The 16,291-nt window shown below is 38.8% G+C and overlaps 2 protein-coding genes across 4 annotated transcripts in view; one reads left to right on the top strand and one right to left on the bottom strand.

Annotated features, from left to right (window-relative positions):
• Positions 1-12,095, bottom strand: part of Rnf121 (ring finger protein 121) — a 61,305-nt gene extending 49,210 nt beyond the window's left edge. The window contains exon 1 of one of the 2 annotated variants that reach the window (XM_005323143.5): positions 11,980-12,095. In XM_005323143.5, coding sequence (XP_005323200.1) covers positions 11,980-12,042 — 63 coding nt within the window. In that variant the 5' untranslated portion in view covers positions 12,043-12,095. The remainder of the gene's footprint in view (positions 1-11,979) is intronic. The other variant, XM_021725046.3, reaches the window with a different exon arrangement.
• Positions 12,096-12,172: 77 nt separating this feature from the next.
• Positions 12,173-16,291, top strand: part of Xndc1n (XRCC1 N-terminal domain containing 1, N-terminal like) — a 25,961-nt gene continuing 21,842 nt past the window's right edge. For both annotated transcript variants that reach the window (XM_078046606.1, XM_013357722.4), the window contains exon 1: positions 12,173-12,725. The gene's annotated coding sequence lies outside the window, so the exon portion shown is untranslated. The remainder of the gene's footprint in view (positions 12,726-16,291) is intronic.

The following is a 16,291-nucleotide window of genomic DNA, read 5'->3' as shown; positions in this document are numbered from 1 at the left end:
AAGTGTGAATCTGGAGGCATAGCGATACCAGAATTCAAACTGTACTACAAAGCAATAGTAACAAAAACAGCATGGTACTGGTACCAAAACAGGCAGGTGGACCAATGGTACAGAATAGAGGACACAGAAACCAATCCACAAAAGTACAATTTTCTTATATTCGATAAAGGGGCTAAAAGCATGCAATGGAGAAAGGATAGCATCTTCAACAAATGGTGCTGGGAAAATTGGAAATTCATATGCAACAAAATGAAACTGAATCCCTTTCTCTCACCATGCACAAAGGTTAACTCAAAATGGATCAAGGAGCTAGATATCAAATCAGAGACACTGCGTCTGATAGAAGAAAAAGTTGGCTACGATCTACATACTGTGAGGTCGGGCTCCAAATTCCTTAATAGGATGCCCATAGACCAAGAGTTAATAACAAGAATAAACAAATGGGACTTACTTAAACTAAAAAGTTTTTTTCTCAGCAAGAGAAACAATAAGAGAGGTAAATAGAGAGCCTATATCCTGGGAACAAATTTTTACCCCTCACACTTCAGATAGAGCCCTAATATCCAGAATATACAAAGAACTCAAAAAATTAAACAATAAGATAACAAATAATCCAATCAACAAATGGGCCAAGGACCTGAACAGACACTTCACAGAGGAGGACATACAATCAATCAACAAGAACATGAAAAAATGCTCACCATCTCTAGCAGTCAGAGAAATGCAAATCAAAACCACCCTAAGATACCATCTCACTCCAGTAAGATTGGCAGCCATTATGAAGTCAAAAACAATAAGTGTTGGCGAGGATGCGAGGAAAAGGGTACACTTGTACACTGCTGGTGGGACTGCAAATTGATGAGGCCAATTTGGAAAGCAGTATGGAGATTCCTGGGAAAGCTGGGAATGGATCCACCATTTGACCCAGCTATCGACCTTTTCAGACTATTCCCTGAGGATCTTAAAAGAGCGTACTATAGGGATACTGCCACATCGATGATCATAGTGGCACAATTCACAACAGCTAGACTGTGGAACCAACCTAGATGCCCTTCAATAGATGAATGGATAAAAAAAATGTGGCATCTATACACAATGGAGTATTACGCAGCACTAAAAAATGACAAAAATCATAGAATTTGCAGGGAAATGGATAGCATTAGAACAGATTATGCTAAGCGAAGCTAGCCAATCCTTAAAAAACAAATGCCAAATGTCTTCTTTGAAATAAAGAGAGCAACTAAGAACAGAACAGGGAGGAAGAGCATGAGGAAAAGATTAACACTAAACAGAGACGAGTGGGGGGAGAGAGAAGGGAAAGCATATGGAAATGGTAGGAGACCCTCAATGTTACACAAAATTACATATAAGAGTTTGTGAGGGGAAAGCGGGGGGGGGGGACAAGGGAGAGAACTGAACAACAGCAGATGAGGTAGAGAGGAGAGGGGGGAGGGGAGGGGAAGGGAGGGGGGATAGTAGGGGATAGGAAAGGTAGCAGAATACAACAGTCACTAATATGCCATTATGTAAAAACATGAGTATGTAACCAATGTGATACTGCAATTTGTATTTGGGGTAAAAATGGGAGTTCATAACCCAATTGAGTCAAATGTATGAAAGATGATATATCATAAGCTCTGTAATGTTTTGAACAACCAATAAAAAAAACATTTTGGTTTTTTAAAATAATTATGAATATTTGTTGTTATGAATATTTGTCTATAAGTTTATATGTGGACTTTTTTATTTTTATTTTTGTTAAGAATATACCAAAGGGTGGAATTTCTGGGGTGTAAAACTCTATGCTTAACCTATTGAGAAATTGCCCAATTGTTTGCATACCATATTACTGAGGTTTTGATTTGCATTTCGCTGATAGCTAATGATACAGAACATTCTTTTCATGTGCTTATTGTCTATTTGTATATTTTCTTCGGAGAAAAGCCTAGTTAGATTTTTTGCCTTTTTTATTTTTATTTTTTGGTACTAGGGATTAAACTCAGGAGCATTTAACCACTGAGGCACATCTCCAGTTTTTTTTTATATTTTGAGATAGAGTCTCACTAAGTTACTTAGGACCTCACTAAATTGCTGAGGCTAGCTGCGAACTTGTGATCCATCCTTCCTTCCTTCCTCCCTCCCTCCCTCCCTCCTCCTCCCTCCCTCTTTCCTTCCTTCCTTCCGTTCTTCCTTCCCACGGCCTTCTGCACATGAGGCAAGCTCTCTACCAAATGAGCTATATCCCAGCCCAAAGGTTATTTCTTTTTAATGTCAAGTTGTAAGAGTTCTTTACATATTCTATATGTAATCATCACAAAGATTTTTCTCCAATTTAGCCATCCTAGTGGGTATAAAATGGCCCAGGGTCAGTTTAATATATATATATATATATATATGTATATATACACACACACACACACACACATACATATATGAATATATAATGTATATATATGAAATAGATATAATCTGACACATTGTATATATTACATAAATGTTGGAAAGATGTTAAATAATTTTAATTGCTTTGAAGTCATGGATAATAGCTTACTTGTTCAGCATCCCCTCACACTTCATACCTAATACTAGACACAAAGCAAATGTTTGGGAAATACTCAGAGACTAATTCTCTCTTGAACAAATGCTGGGACAATGCTGCAGAGAAATTCAGAGGAACTGGGAAGGCCATCTGAAACCAGTAAAACCTGTTTATACATTGCTCCTACATTTAACCCTGAGAGAATACTGCTTTCTAAAGGTACATCTCCATTTCTTTTCTCTTTTTTTAAAAAAGCAATTTCTATATAAACCAACCCTGCAGTGCCTATGCTCTTAAGTTACTATCAAAATGTCCCATCATTTAGAAAACTGACCCTCTCTCTCCATTCCCTTTGCCAATGAGAGATAATAAGCACATGACAAAATCACAATCTATGTTCATCCCCAGCAATGAAATGAGTCTTTAGTTCTGCTGGAAGTGCCCTTTCTTCTCCTTAAGGAACTCACATCCAGAAGGAAAGAGACAGGTTGTAATGAAGGTACTTCATCCTTTTAATTGTTCAACTAAAACGTGACTTTTTCCTCATAAATATTAATATATTCATTCCTCATCAAAGAAATATTAATATATTCACAGTCAGCTAAGGAGACACTTCTTCTAAAGATCCTTTCTTGATCCCTTGCCTGCCATTTTTTGTGTTCCCAGAGATCTCTGTGCTTCTTCATATTATAGCAATTATTATATCTGCTTATTTCAATCTCCTGAACTGTCAAAAAAAAATCCCTATTACTGTTATCATTAAAATAGGGAGAGAAAATACTGTTTTTGCAGGGTACCAAATGAAAAGCTCAGAAGATGTTAGACTTAATCTTAAGGGTAATGGGGAGTACCATGTGATAAGAGGATTCCAAGAAATAGAATGCTTTCAGTTATTGGTAACAACAACTAGGAAAGAGGGGAAAAGGAAAGAAAGAACAAAAACCTTGTCAGGGCTTATGCTCTCTGCCTCCCCTTTCCCTAGTTTCTCCCCAGCTGCCCAGGGCCAAAAACCTCATGGCTATGACCCAGCACTCTCTTGGGAAAGCTGTACTTTAGAGGGAACTAATGAGTTTATGTTTACCTACAGATTTTCCTCTGAGGAGCAAAGAGATAACATATGACTTCAAGAAGGGAAAACACAAAGAAATATCAAGGAGATGAGAAATGACACTAAATGGATTATCCTGGGTTAGCTTCCATAGCATAAGCTTTTAGGTCAGTCTCAAGTATGCTGAGCCTACATTCTCTGTCAGTGCCTGTACCTCCAAAACTCAGAGTTACAAAACAACAGAATCTGAGAAAAGGCATAATGAGAACTAAAAAGTTAAGGCTATACAGAAATAAGAATTCTAGTCCAATCTGAAGAATACTGCAAGAGGTATTCAAAGAAGGAAGACAATGACTAAGGAATGATAAGCTCCCTACCATTCGAGGGATTTAAATGTACACTGAGTCACCAATTCCTAGAGATTTCAAAACAGGTGGAAGGACTAAATTAAAGATTCAAGTTTAATAAACATTTGAAACCTATTCTGTGCTAGCTACTATGTGGCAATAAAAGAATGAATAGGGCTTTCAAGCATAACTTGAGTCTGGTAGAAGAGACAAATAGCACCACCTCAGTCAAACCACCTCAGGAAATGAAATCACACACTTACACAGTGGGGATGTCTAATGTAAAATAGGATAAGAAGTAAACACTATTCATACTTCCCAAGTTGATTAAGAGTACAAGAGCTGGAACTTACCTATGTGTATGATGTTAAACAAGTCATTTAAATTCTCAGTGTCTACATCTATAGAGCGGGGGTAATAATACTAGTACCTATCTTGTAAGGTTGTGATATTAAATTAGATAATGCATATAAAACACTTGGTGCGGGACTTTACACAGAGTAAGTATTCTGTATTATTTTGCCTTCAGTGTTCTCCCTCAGCACTCTTTTCTGCTACACCCTGGCCTCAAAAGCCTTCTCAACATTGTCTTCTAATCATCTACTATTAGTTGGCTATCTCGGGGATAAAACAAATATATACTCGTACTCTAAAATCTGGATTACTACTGACTACTCTAGTGGGTTTTTTTTCCTCCTTCTTCACTATGCTACCACTCATTTTATATCCCTAAAAAAAATTTCAAGGCTGGGGTTATGGCTCAGGGCACTTGCCTCGCATGTATGAGACCCTGGGTTCTATCTACAGCACCACATAAAAAATAAATAAAAATAAAGTTATGTGTCCATCTACAACTAAAAATTTTAAAAATAAAAATTCCAAAGATAAACAAACAGATTCTCAAGATTAAACTCACACATGCAAGGCTAGGGTTGTGGCTCAATGGTAGAGTGCTCGTGCTCACCTAGCATGGGCGAGGAGCTGAGGTTGATCCTCAGCACCACATTAAAAAATAATAATAAATAAACAGATAGATAAATAAATATGTAGATGGTATTGTGTCCAACTACAACTAAAAATATATATATATTTAAAAAAAAAAAAAACCTCAAACATGCAATTATCCCTCAATAAGATCTTGGCTTGGACCAAAAATCCCCAGAGAAGAAAATACCTGGAAACCAGGAACACTTATCAAATGTCTTCAGGGAGAGACCCACAGGAGGAAAATAAAGCAACAAAACAAAAAAACAAAACATTGATTATTGCTTTGAAGAAGCAAGGAATGGGAACTTCCACAGCCTGTCTGCTGTGTTTTAACTGGTTCAATGCCCAGCAGCACAAAAACAAAACAAAACAAAAAACACCCTAGGAAGAAGAAATGTGATACTGACTGCCATTTCTCCTTGATTTACCCACTGGACCTACTCCACTATTGCAGCACCTATGACATATTTTTTCATTTACCTATCAGTCTTTCTCTACCTATACTAGTCTATAAACCCTTTAATGACAGTTATCATACTTTATCCATCTTGGTATTATCAGGCATAGCACAGTGCCTGGCACACAGAAGGTGCTTCAGAAGTCTGATGACTAGATTGATAAATAAAAGTTTAAACCTTCACAGAGAAAACCATAAAAGGCAGAGTAAAAAGCTAAAGGTGTAGATTGGAAAAATCCTAAAAGTCAAGTGAGACTTAGGTTAGAATCCTAAAGGACACATAGGATTTGAAAAGGAAATATATTCTACACAGACAGGTCAGCACCAATAAAGACCTGGCAGCAACCAGAAATATAGTACACAGAGCTGGGCATGTGGTGGCCCACACCAGAAGGCTAAGGCAGGAGGTTGGCAAGTTCAAGGACAGACTCAGCAATGTGGTAAGACCCTCAAAAATTTAGGAAGACACTGTCTCAAAATTAATAAATAAATAGATAAAGCCAGGTGTAGTAGTGAATGCTCATAATCCCTGAAGCTCAGCAGGCTGAAGCAGGAGGATCACAAGGTTTTATTTTGAGATAGGGTCTTACTAAGTTTGCTTAGGGCCATTTTCAAAAACTTAGTGAGGCCCTAAGCAAACTTAGTAAGACCCTATCTCAAAATTAAAAGGGGTGGGGATGCAGCTTAGAGGTTAAGCACCCATGGGTTCAATCCCCAGTACCAAAATATAAAAGAAAGCACACACCACTGGGAATAGTGGTGGACTCCTGGAATCTTAGTTACTGGGGTCAGGGTGGCCTGAGGAGGATCACAAGTTCAAGGCCAGCTGTGGCAACTTAGCAACACCCTATTGCAAAATAAAAATTTTAAAAAGGACTAGGGCTCAGTGCTAGCACATCCTTGGATTCAAATCTCAGTACCACAAAAAATAATAATTGTTATTATTATTAAATACGTATTGGGTACCTACTGTATACTGGGAATAATGTTGAATGAAGAGAATAAAATTTTAAACAAGAAAGACTAGGATTTTGTTCTCTCATGAAGCTTACAGCCTAGTGGGGAAGACAGTTACAATAATGTTTAGTAGAGCTGGGCTAGAAAAACAGAGGGAGCTAAAGGAACAGTGGGCCAAAAAAGACAGCTCCTTCATTTTTAAATTGTGGCTTTAAACACCCTGGGGCTTCTGTTGAGTCCCTTCAAGGACCAAAAGTCTTCAAAGTGAGCTTTTAAGTAAAAAGATTAATGATTAAATAAAAGTTTAAAAGCCATCAACATAGTCCAATCTTTTTTTTTTTTTTTTTTTTTTTTAATGGTACTAGGTAGAAAATCCAGGGCCTTGTACATGCCAGGCAAGCACTCTACCACAAAGGTAGATCTCAGTCCTATTTTTATTTTATTAAGTTGCAAAGGCTGGTCTTGAACTTGTGATCCTGAGTAGCTGGGATTACAGCATACAACTTCACACCCCATGCTTGACTCAGATCTCCTCTTCTAACAAATGTAAAACAGGACCCTGAAGAAATCAATTATTCACCTGCAGCAGTAATACCTTAGTTAGTTGCACTTGGGACACCTGCTTTGATCTCCAGCATGCGCTAATCTGCATGATATAGCATCATTTTGGAAGATGAGCAGGCACTGAAAAATGAATACATCAAGAATTCAGAGGTACTAGCCAGAGAGTTGGCTGGCCATGATTGGGTACAGACATGCTATTCTACCTTTAAGTCTTAAACAACTCCCAGTGCCAAAAGGATGACTCTAATTCCTCTCAGAGGTTGGTCAGCTATTCCACTGAGGAGAAAAATCACTGGTCTAGGAGTAGTTTGGCTTCTGGGTTTCCTAGCTGGCACTCCAACTAATATTCTCAAGGACACCAAGGTTTACAGTTGTGAGAGGGAACTGAGTACCAATCATCACAGCCTGTTTAATGCCTGACCAGAGATGGCTAAACCCATCTCTCATCTCCCTAACTACCACTTGGCTAATCATTCCTCATGATCAATGGTTCAGGAGAATCAAATTATCAGCAAATAATGCAAATAAAGGACTTATTTAGAGAGAATAACATTCTTTTGGTTAACCCCTATTTTGATCTCCTCAGGGAAAAAAAAATTGTTTCATGTTTTAGAAATGAGACTCCCCACTTCCCTGTACTAGGAACTGAACCCAATGGCACACTATCACCAACCTACATTCCCAGCCCTTTTTATTTTGAGACAGGGTCTCATTAAACTGCCTAGGCTGGCCTTAAATTTGTGATCCTCCTGCCTCAGCCTCCTGAGTAACTAGGAATACTGGAAAGCACCACCAGGACTAGCTGGAAACAGGACTTTTGAATATAAGGGGCAGTTTACTTTGGTAAGATAAGCCTGCAATTTGAGTCTTTAAACTGATGGGAAATAAACACTTTGGAATCCAGAAATGTGGATTTACTTATTTGTTTATTTATTTATTACTTACTTATTGGTACTAGGGGTTGAACCCAGGGGCACCTAACCACTGAGCCACATCCCCAGCCCTTTTCTTTTCTTTCTTTTTTTTTTTAAATATTTTTTTAGTTATAGATGGACACAATACCTTTATTTTATTTGTTTATTTATATGTTATCCAGGGGATTGAATTCAGTGCCTCACACATGCTGGGCAAGCACCCTACCACTGAGCCACAACCCCGACCCATCTTTTTTTTTTTTTTTTGTATTTTATTTAGATAGAGACAGTGTCTCACTGAGTTGCTTAGGGCCTCACTAAATTGCTGAGGCTGGCTTTGAACTCATGATCCTCCTGCCTCAGCCTCCTAAACTGCTGGGATTACAGGCGTTCATCACCATGCCTGGCTGGAAATGTGGATTTGAATCTTAGTAACACTACTTATAGCTGCAGACTCTCAGCATCTCTCAAATCCTTGGAAGCTCAGTTCCTCAATCATAAATACGGAATACTAAAAAATCTTACCTCAAAAATGTGAAATTCAAAATGCTATTCTAAATCACAACTACTTATCAATATAGTGTATCGATTTTTACATGAGATAATGAAGGCTATACATTTTATTCGTGTACTGGGGATTGAAAAGAAAGGCTCTTAACTATTGAGCCACATCCCCAGGCTTGTTTAAATTTCTTAATTTGGAACAAGGCCTCGCTAAGTTGCTGAGGCTGGCTTTGAACTCACAATCCTCCTGCCTCAGCCTCCAAAATAGCTGGGATTGTAGGGATGTACCACTATGCCCAGCTAAAACTGTACAATTTGAAATCACATAACCCCTAGAACACAAATAGTGGCATGAGAAATAGAATCATGGAGCTCAGTATAGCACGCTAAACTCATTATAGCATAGAGAAACCTGGCCAGAATCTATACTTCCTCACTCACAAACTGTGGAATCCTGGGAAACTTCTTTATTTCTCTAGTCTCTGGCTCATTTAAAATATGGAGTTAATACATCTAACACACAGGACTGCTACAAAGGTAAAGGGCTTTAAACAAGTGCTGATTTATAGTTAGGGCTCAATAAATAATAACCTTTTCTACTGGTAGCTCTTTCCTAAACCTTCTTTTCTATTCACCTCCACAAAGCAGGAGAAGTCATTTTAAAAAGCCTAAATTACTTCTCAAAATCTGGAGAAAAATCATGAAACCAGACAAAAAGAAAGGAATATGAATGAACTTCTATTCCAGACCATGTATCATGCTGACAACATCTGCTATTGGAAAACCCAGATACAATAACCTGAAGAATAAACCACACCATGTTCATTCTTTCCAAAGTATAAGAAAAGTACACTAGCTCCATTTTAGTCAGGCTACCCATTACTCTTATATAATCTGGGCTCAACAACAGAATCTAACCAAGCAGAAGGTGCAACAGAGAGCAACTTTGATGTCACATGCAAATCTCATCTTTTTTTTGGTAAGCCCAACCTTTAATTTTTCAGCTCAAACCCATCTCTATAATAAAGACTTCACTGACTGTCCCTAGCAGACTCTAGCTTTTGTCTCTTGTACTGGGCTGCACTTGTTACATACTTTCATGATAGCAATTATCTAGTGGTATTGTAATGGACTATTTGCATGTCTCCTCACTGGATTGTAAATTGGCAAAAATCCTGTCTCATCTTTGAATTCCTTTTTTTTTTTCTTTTGTTTAGCTGTAGTGGGCCACAATACCTTTATTTTATTTATTTATTTTTATGTGGTGCTGAGGATCGAACCCAGTGCCTTGCACATGCTGGGCTCTACCACTGAGCCACAGCCACAGCCCCTCATCTTTGAATTCTTGATGCATAACACACATAGATTCCTATAATTACATATTAAATGATGAATTTCACCTTCTATTTCACTAGTGATGGCTGAGCAGAAACAGCTGGGGAGACATTAGAAGAAACACACAAGCTAAGGTCTGCCAGACCAGACCTCTGTTCTTTCTGGTGCTTGAAGGGGATGACTGTTTCTGCTTCTCAGAGTTACTTTATCTTAAACACACAAAAGAATAGATAGAAATTCAGTTCACATAGAATTTCCAGATAATAGATTATATTCTTTCTCAGAAAATAAAATATGTAACAAGGTTTCTGGGATGAATACAAGTGGTTTCATATAAAGATGACCTCTAGCCAGGCACAGTGGTGCACGCCTGTAATCCCCGTGGCTCGGGAAGCTGAGGCAGGAGGACTGCAAGTTCAAAGCCAGCCTCAGCAACAGCAAGGTGCTAAGTAACTCAGTGAGATCCTGTCTCTAAATAAAATATAAAATAGGGCTGGGGATGTGCTTTAGTGGATGAATGCCCCTGAGTACCAATCAATCCCTGGTACAAAAAAAAAAAAAAATCCTGTAGCCTAACATTCTGGAAAATATATTATACTACTAGTAGCTCTAAAGTCCTTAAACAATAAAGAAAAACTAGAATCAAAAGTTAAAAAAAAAAGTCTTACATGAAAACCTTAAGTTCTTTTTCCTCTTCCAAAACTTCTGCTCTGCATCTCAATGAACCCTTATATATGCAACTAAATGTCTCTTTGAAAGAGATACATGCAACCTCTAAAAGGAGAGCCCATGACTAACAAACAATAAGCAATAACTTCAATACAGCATTTACTCTCCTCAAGGTGTTTTCAAATATATCTCACAGAACGACAGCCAACTATAATCATAGACTCTTAAAGTAGGAGGAGCCTTGGAGGTCATTTCCACAACCACCCCACTTTACCAATCTAAAGGTATCCAAACATCTCTAGTTTCTAATGTTTAGGAAGAAGGAGACAACAGACAATGCTTCAACAGACAGTGCTGGGACCAACCACCAGTCAGTTTCTCAGTCTCCTCCCCCACTTTAATGATCCCAATCATTTAAACTAAGTTAACCCACCATCAAGCAATAGTCTTTGCTTCCTAAGTCCACTTCCTTTTTCTGAGCTTCATCACCAAACGTTCCCTACTCTCCTCCACCAAAAACAGACAGGGCCTCTAAGATTCTGACCCCTTAGAGATCCCACTGGTTCCATCTCTGACAACTGATCCTCTTCCTATTATTCTGTGCTGTCTTTATCTACATGCTGTCAAACACAAGACCACAAGCAACTCTAGCTATCACTGTCTCTTAAGCCTCAGGATTTTTTCCCCTTTCCTTCCTCACCTTCTCTCTGCTTCTCAGCCTATCTTTTCATTCCTTTCAAACTCAGTGACTCCTTCCTGCGGTGATTCAAGGTCCACTGATAACTGAATACATCAGTTGTTAAATGCTTATTAGATAGGAAAGGAGACATGCACTCTCAAGTTCACCTTCAAATAACTTATTTAACAAAAATCATAAACCTTTATGATTCAACAAATTCTAGGAGGCTTTCCCTAGCTCAAAATGAATTGGTGTCCTTTTCTCAAGACCACCATTATATTTCTGATGCAATGCTTAATCTTCTTGTCTGTCTCCTGCCACTACACTATGGGCTCTACATGAGATGGGACCCTTGTGTCCCTAGTACCTTGCCCAGGACCCGGAACAAAGGTGATATTTAAGTGAATGGATGAATCATTCATTCATCCATTCATACAATCATTCAATTATCCATTCGTTGAACAAAACTTTATGTACATAGAATGTAAGGATGAAACTGAAATAGTTCCTACCTAATATTAAATCAAAGCTACCATACTTGAGATTAGTACTTTTTCCCTCATAGGCATGCCCAACCCCCACGCCAAGCTTAGAGTCTTCTCCCACAGAGAAAGCCCGGCCTTCCATTGCAGAAGTCCACGCCCCTTCAACTCTAAAGCTACCTCTCAGACCTTTAGTTCTACCCTAGGACCCCCCAACTAATAATCTCAAAATCTTAACACCTCCATCCGTCCAGGCTTTCTCTCTGTCCTTCATTTACATTTCTGAAGCTACTGCATGTCTTCTACCCCCACGACCACCTCAGGGCGCCCGAGTCAAGAGAACCTCAGATTTCCTTAATCCCGCCCCCCCAGTCAGCTCCTTCTTCCCTCTCAAGACCCTTCCCGTTTCTCCTAGGACCTCCTTTCTCTAATGCCTCACTGCCCCTTCCTCCGCTTTCAGGCTGTCTCTTCTTTCCTTGTCTCTCAACTCCTCTTACCTCATCTAGTTCCCTTTCAGCCGCAGCACCTCCTCCAACCTCCAGCTCCACTACTGCCGCCATCTTCAGGTTCACCCCCTCCCTCCTCCCCGCGCAAGCCAGCTGCTTCCGCCGCTCATGTGCTCTTAGCCAATCAGCGGCGGGGACTCTAGCACGGGGGGCGGAGCACCAAGATTTGGGGGCAGACCTGTCAGGGACCCAGACATTTTGCTACTTCTTTTAGATTTAGAAAGGAGGAGTCCCGCACACTTCGAAGCTTCCTCAGGAAATCGTTCTTGGAAAGTGAGAAATTTCGCCGACATTATTTTTAGTGCAATTGTTTCTCCAGTTATTCCCTTTGGAGAGTCAAAGAGAAGAGCCCCTAAACCAACAACTTTCGCGACACTCCCTGACGTGGGCTCCAGGAGCGCAGCGTGGAGACTCAGGACTACATTTCCCATACTACACCGATTCTAACCCGGAAGTTTAAATTGCGCTCTCTCGACGCGAGAATTAAAGTGAAAAATATACATTAAAAACACATGCAAGTGTATTTTTCTGGCTGTAGCATCAGCTGCCTTGCCTCGATGGGAATCGTTTTACAGGAACAGCGGCTTCTTTAGGTTCCAGAACGCGTTCCTGAGCTTCAACGGGCCGAGTGTGTTACCGGGATCAGAAGGCGGAGGCCAGCGGACCAAATTGGCGGGAGAATGTTTGTGATCCACGACCAGAGGCGCGGTATAACTTCTTGAGGTTCATGGTCTCAGGTGAGGAGCGTTGGGGTTTATTGACCGGGAGCGTAGTAGCCGAAGGTGGGGGTGGCATCAAAGAAGTGGACAAAGCAGCGTGTTCGGGATTCTTCAGATTCAGGGCAGCAGAGGCTGTCATTGCTATTTCACACATCTTAATACTCTTTCCTGCCCCACATTCTGCTTCCCCAGCTCTTACCTTTACCCGCTTTCTGTACACCCCACCTCCACTTATACCTTCTTAACTGATTTTTCAGCACCCTACTTTTCGTATGTCTGAATTCGTTAGCTTGCAGACCTGTAACCCAGCTCACACGCCCCCTCAGCGTCCAGTCTGGATCTATTGATGATAGGTCAACTCCAGGATGACCTGTGAGTTCAGAAAACCTAGAATGCCAGCCGACTTTATTTGGGGGCCAACAGGAACTTACAGGTTAATATTTACTACCTACAGACATCTCAATTACTTGAAACAATAATTTTTATTATGTGAAACTTTTCTTTTTTTTAATTTTTAGCGGACACAACATCTTTGTATGTGGTGCTGAGGATCGAACCCCGGCCACACGCATGCCAGGCTAGCGCGCTACCGCTTGAGCCACATCCCCAGCCTGTGAAACTTTTATATATGGAAATTATTAATAGAATATTACAAACAATGTATTATCACACCAGATTGACTATTGATATGATATATTTGCTTCCTGGTTTTTTAAAAGGTTAATATAGAAAAAAATTGAATTTAATCTGTATCTTTTATTCTCAGATACATTACCCTCTCATCTGCAATAAAAACAGATTTTATTATAAATTAGCTGTGTATTTTATTCAGCCCATTTTAAAAAATTATATGTGTATCCTTAAATGATACATAGTGTTGCATTTTTTTTTTCTTTTGTGGTACCTGGTATGGTACCCAGGACCTTGCACATGCTAGGCAAGTGCTCTACCATGGTGCTACATCCCAGATCCTGATTTTGTTTTTTTAATGAACACAAATGCTGTTTTCTGTGTATCACCCCCCAACTTAATTCTTTCACTATTATTTTTAAAGCCTATATATATGTATATTTACATCCAATTCATTCCTAACCATTGTACTGTGCTCTTTTTTATGATATATAATATTTCCTTTGTCCATTCCTTTTTTTTTTTTTTTTTGCTATCAGAAACAATGTGTCTTTATGCACATGTGAGTCTCCAGAGCTGCTGTTCAAATAAGTTAATACTAGCCACATGACTATTCTTGCAATGTGGCTCCTTAGAATTAATATGTGCTGAAAATGTTTATGAGGGGAATCATTTCCCCACATTATTGCCATTCCTTTATGTTGTAAGATTGGCTGGGGTTATTGGGGGTTAAACTCAGAGGCACTTTTGCCATTGAGCTACATCCCAATCCCTTTTTTATATTTTTATTTTAAGACAAAGTCTCACTAAGTTGCCTAGAGCTTTGCGACGTTGCTGAGGCTGGCCTAGAACTTGTGATCCTCATTTCTCAGCCTCCTTGGCCACTAGGATTATAGACATGAGCCGCTGTGCCTGGCTATTATCAGACTTTTAAGTTTTTTGCCAGTCTTAGAGGAAAGAAATGATATTTGCAATTTCCTTATTACCAGGCTATGAGTTTTTCTATATGGGCCTTTGTTCATTCAGATTTCACCTTATGTGAATTGCATCTTCTACCTAGTTTTCTATTGGTTTGCTTATTCTTACTGATTTGTAGGTTTTAAAAAAATATACTTGGAATACTAGCCAAATTTACATGAGTTGTAAATAACCTTTTTCTTAGCCATCTATATTTTAACCTAGTTTATGTCGTCTTAAAGTATTATTATTCATGTTTCCATCTTTGATCCACTGGTGTGTGTGTGTGTGTGCGCGTGTATAGAGAGAGAGAGAGAGATAGACACACACACACACACACACACACACACATCATATATATATTTCTTTTTTATGGTACTGGGGATTTAACCAAGGGGTATTTTACCACTGAGCCACATCCGTAGCCCTTTTTGTTTTTTATTTTGAGACAGGGTCTTGCTAGGTTGCTGAAGCTAGACTTGAACATGCATTTCTCCTGCCTCAGCTTCCCAAATTGCTGTGAATACAGGCGTGGAGCACCGTACCCTGCTGGGGTATAATTTTTTTAAATAATTGCAAGATAGGGATCTATTTTCATTTTTCTTTACATTGTCAACCAATTTTCTGAATACTTTTACTATATATATTACCTCATCTTTTTCTAAAAGAATTACAATCCTGCTCTACCTTACAGATGGTGGTTATGAGTTCTCATCTATACCAGTGTTTCTAGAGTCTATTTGCCTATTTCTATAGACAATATGTTCTAATTACTATAACTTTATGATTTTTTCAAAAAATTTGATACCCTACCTCTTTCATCTTTCTTTTTGGAATCATCTTAGCAATTTGTAACCTTTAATTGATTGTTGAGTTTTCAGGTTGCCAGAAATATCTGTTGAAATTCTAATTGGAGTTATATAATATCCTCTTCTTTCAGTGAATATTTATTAGTGCCTACTGTGTTTAGACCATCTCTGAGATGTAGGAGATGATGAACATGACAAAAATCCATATCCTCAAGAAGCAAGAAGGAGTATAGGGTAAACAGTTACAACAGCATTTGTAAGGGCAAGGAAGTCTGTAAGAACTTAATCTCTTGGGCAATTTGATTATCTTCTTACAAAAGATTGTATGTGTCATTCACCACTGTATTTCCAACACCTAATACAATGCCTGATACCTACTAGAATCTCCCCAAATATTAACAAAATCAAGTATCCAAAATCAACAACTTCAGGGTTCCCAAGCCACTGATTTTCAACACCTTGTTCTTAGTATGTCTGAATTCATTAGCTTGCAGACCTGTAACCCCAGCTCACACGCCCTTTCAGCGTCCAGCCTGGATCTATTGAGTAAATAGAACTAGGATGAACCAGTGACACACACCTGTAATCCCAGCAGCTCAGGAGGCTGAGACAGGAGGATTACGAGTTCAAAGCCAGCCTCAGCAAAAAGCAGGGTGCTGAGCAACTCAGTGAGACCCCTGTCTCTAAATAAAATACAAAATAGGGCTGGGGATGTGGCTCAGTGGCTTGGGGGCTTGTTAAATCAGATATCTGTTTGATGGTAATGAAAAAAAATGATGTTTTTCTATCACAAATATATTACAGGTAAAGCGTCCCTTATAGGAAATGCTGGGCCCAGAAGTGTTTTTGATTTTTTGATTTTTCAGATTTTGAATATTTGCATATATTTGATGAGGATAACCCCCATTTTTAAACTGAAATTCATGTATGTTTTGTATATACCTTATACCTGAAGTGATTTTATACAGTAATTTTTATACAGTAATTTTAGTAATTTTATACAGTAATTTTCATTGAAATCTATCACAGTAGGTCAGATGTAGAATTTCCACTGTGACATCATGGTGGTGCTAAAAAAAGTGACATATTTTGGCATATTTTAGATTTTAAGTTTAAGGATGCACAACCTGTACTGTGAGTTTATCCAAAACAGACTATATCTAATTCTGATGTTTTCAGTATCTCACA

Source organism: Ictidomys tridecemlineatus, chromosome 4, assembly GCF_052094955.1.
Source record: "Ictidomys tridecemlineatus isolate mIctTri1 chromosome 4, mIctTri1.hap1, whole genome shotgun sequence".
NCBI classification, from domain to species: Eukaryota; Metazoa; Chordata; class Mammalia; order Rodentia; family Sciuridae; genus Ictidomys; species Ictidomys tridecemlineatus.
This window is presented reverse-complemented; position numbering and strand designations above follow the sequence as displayed.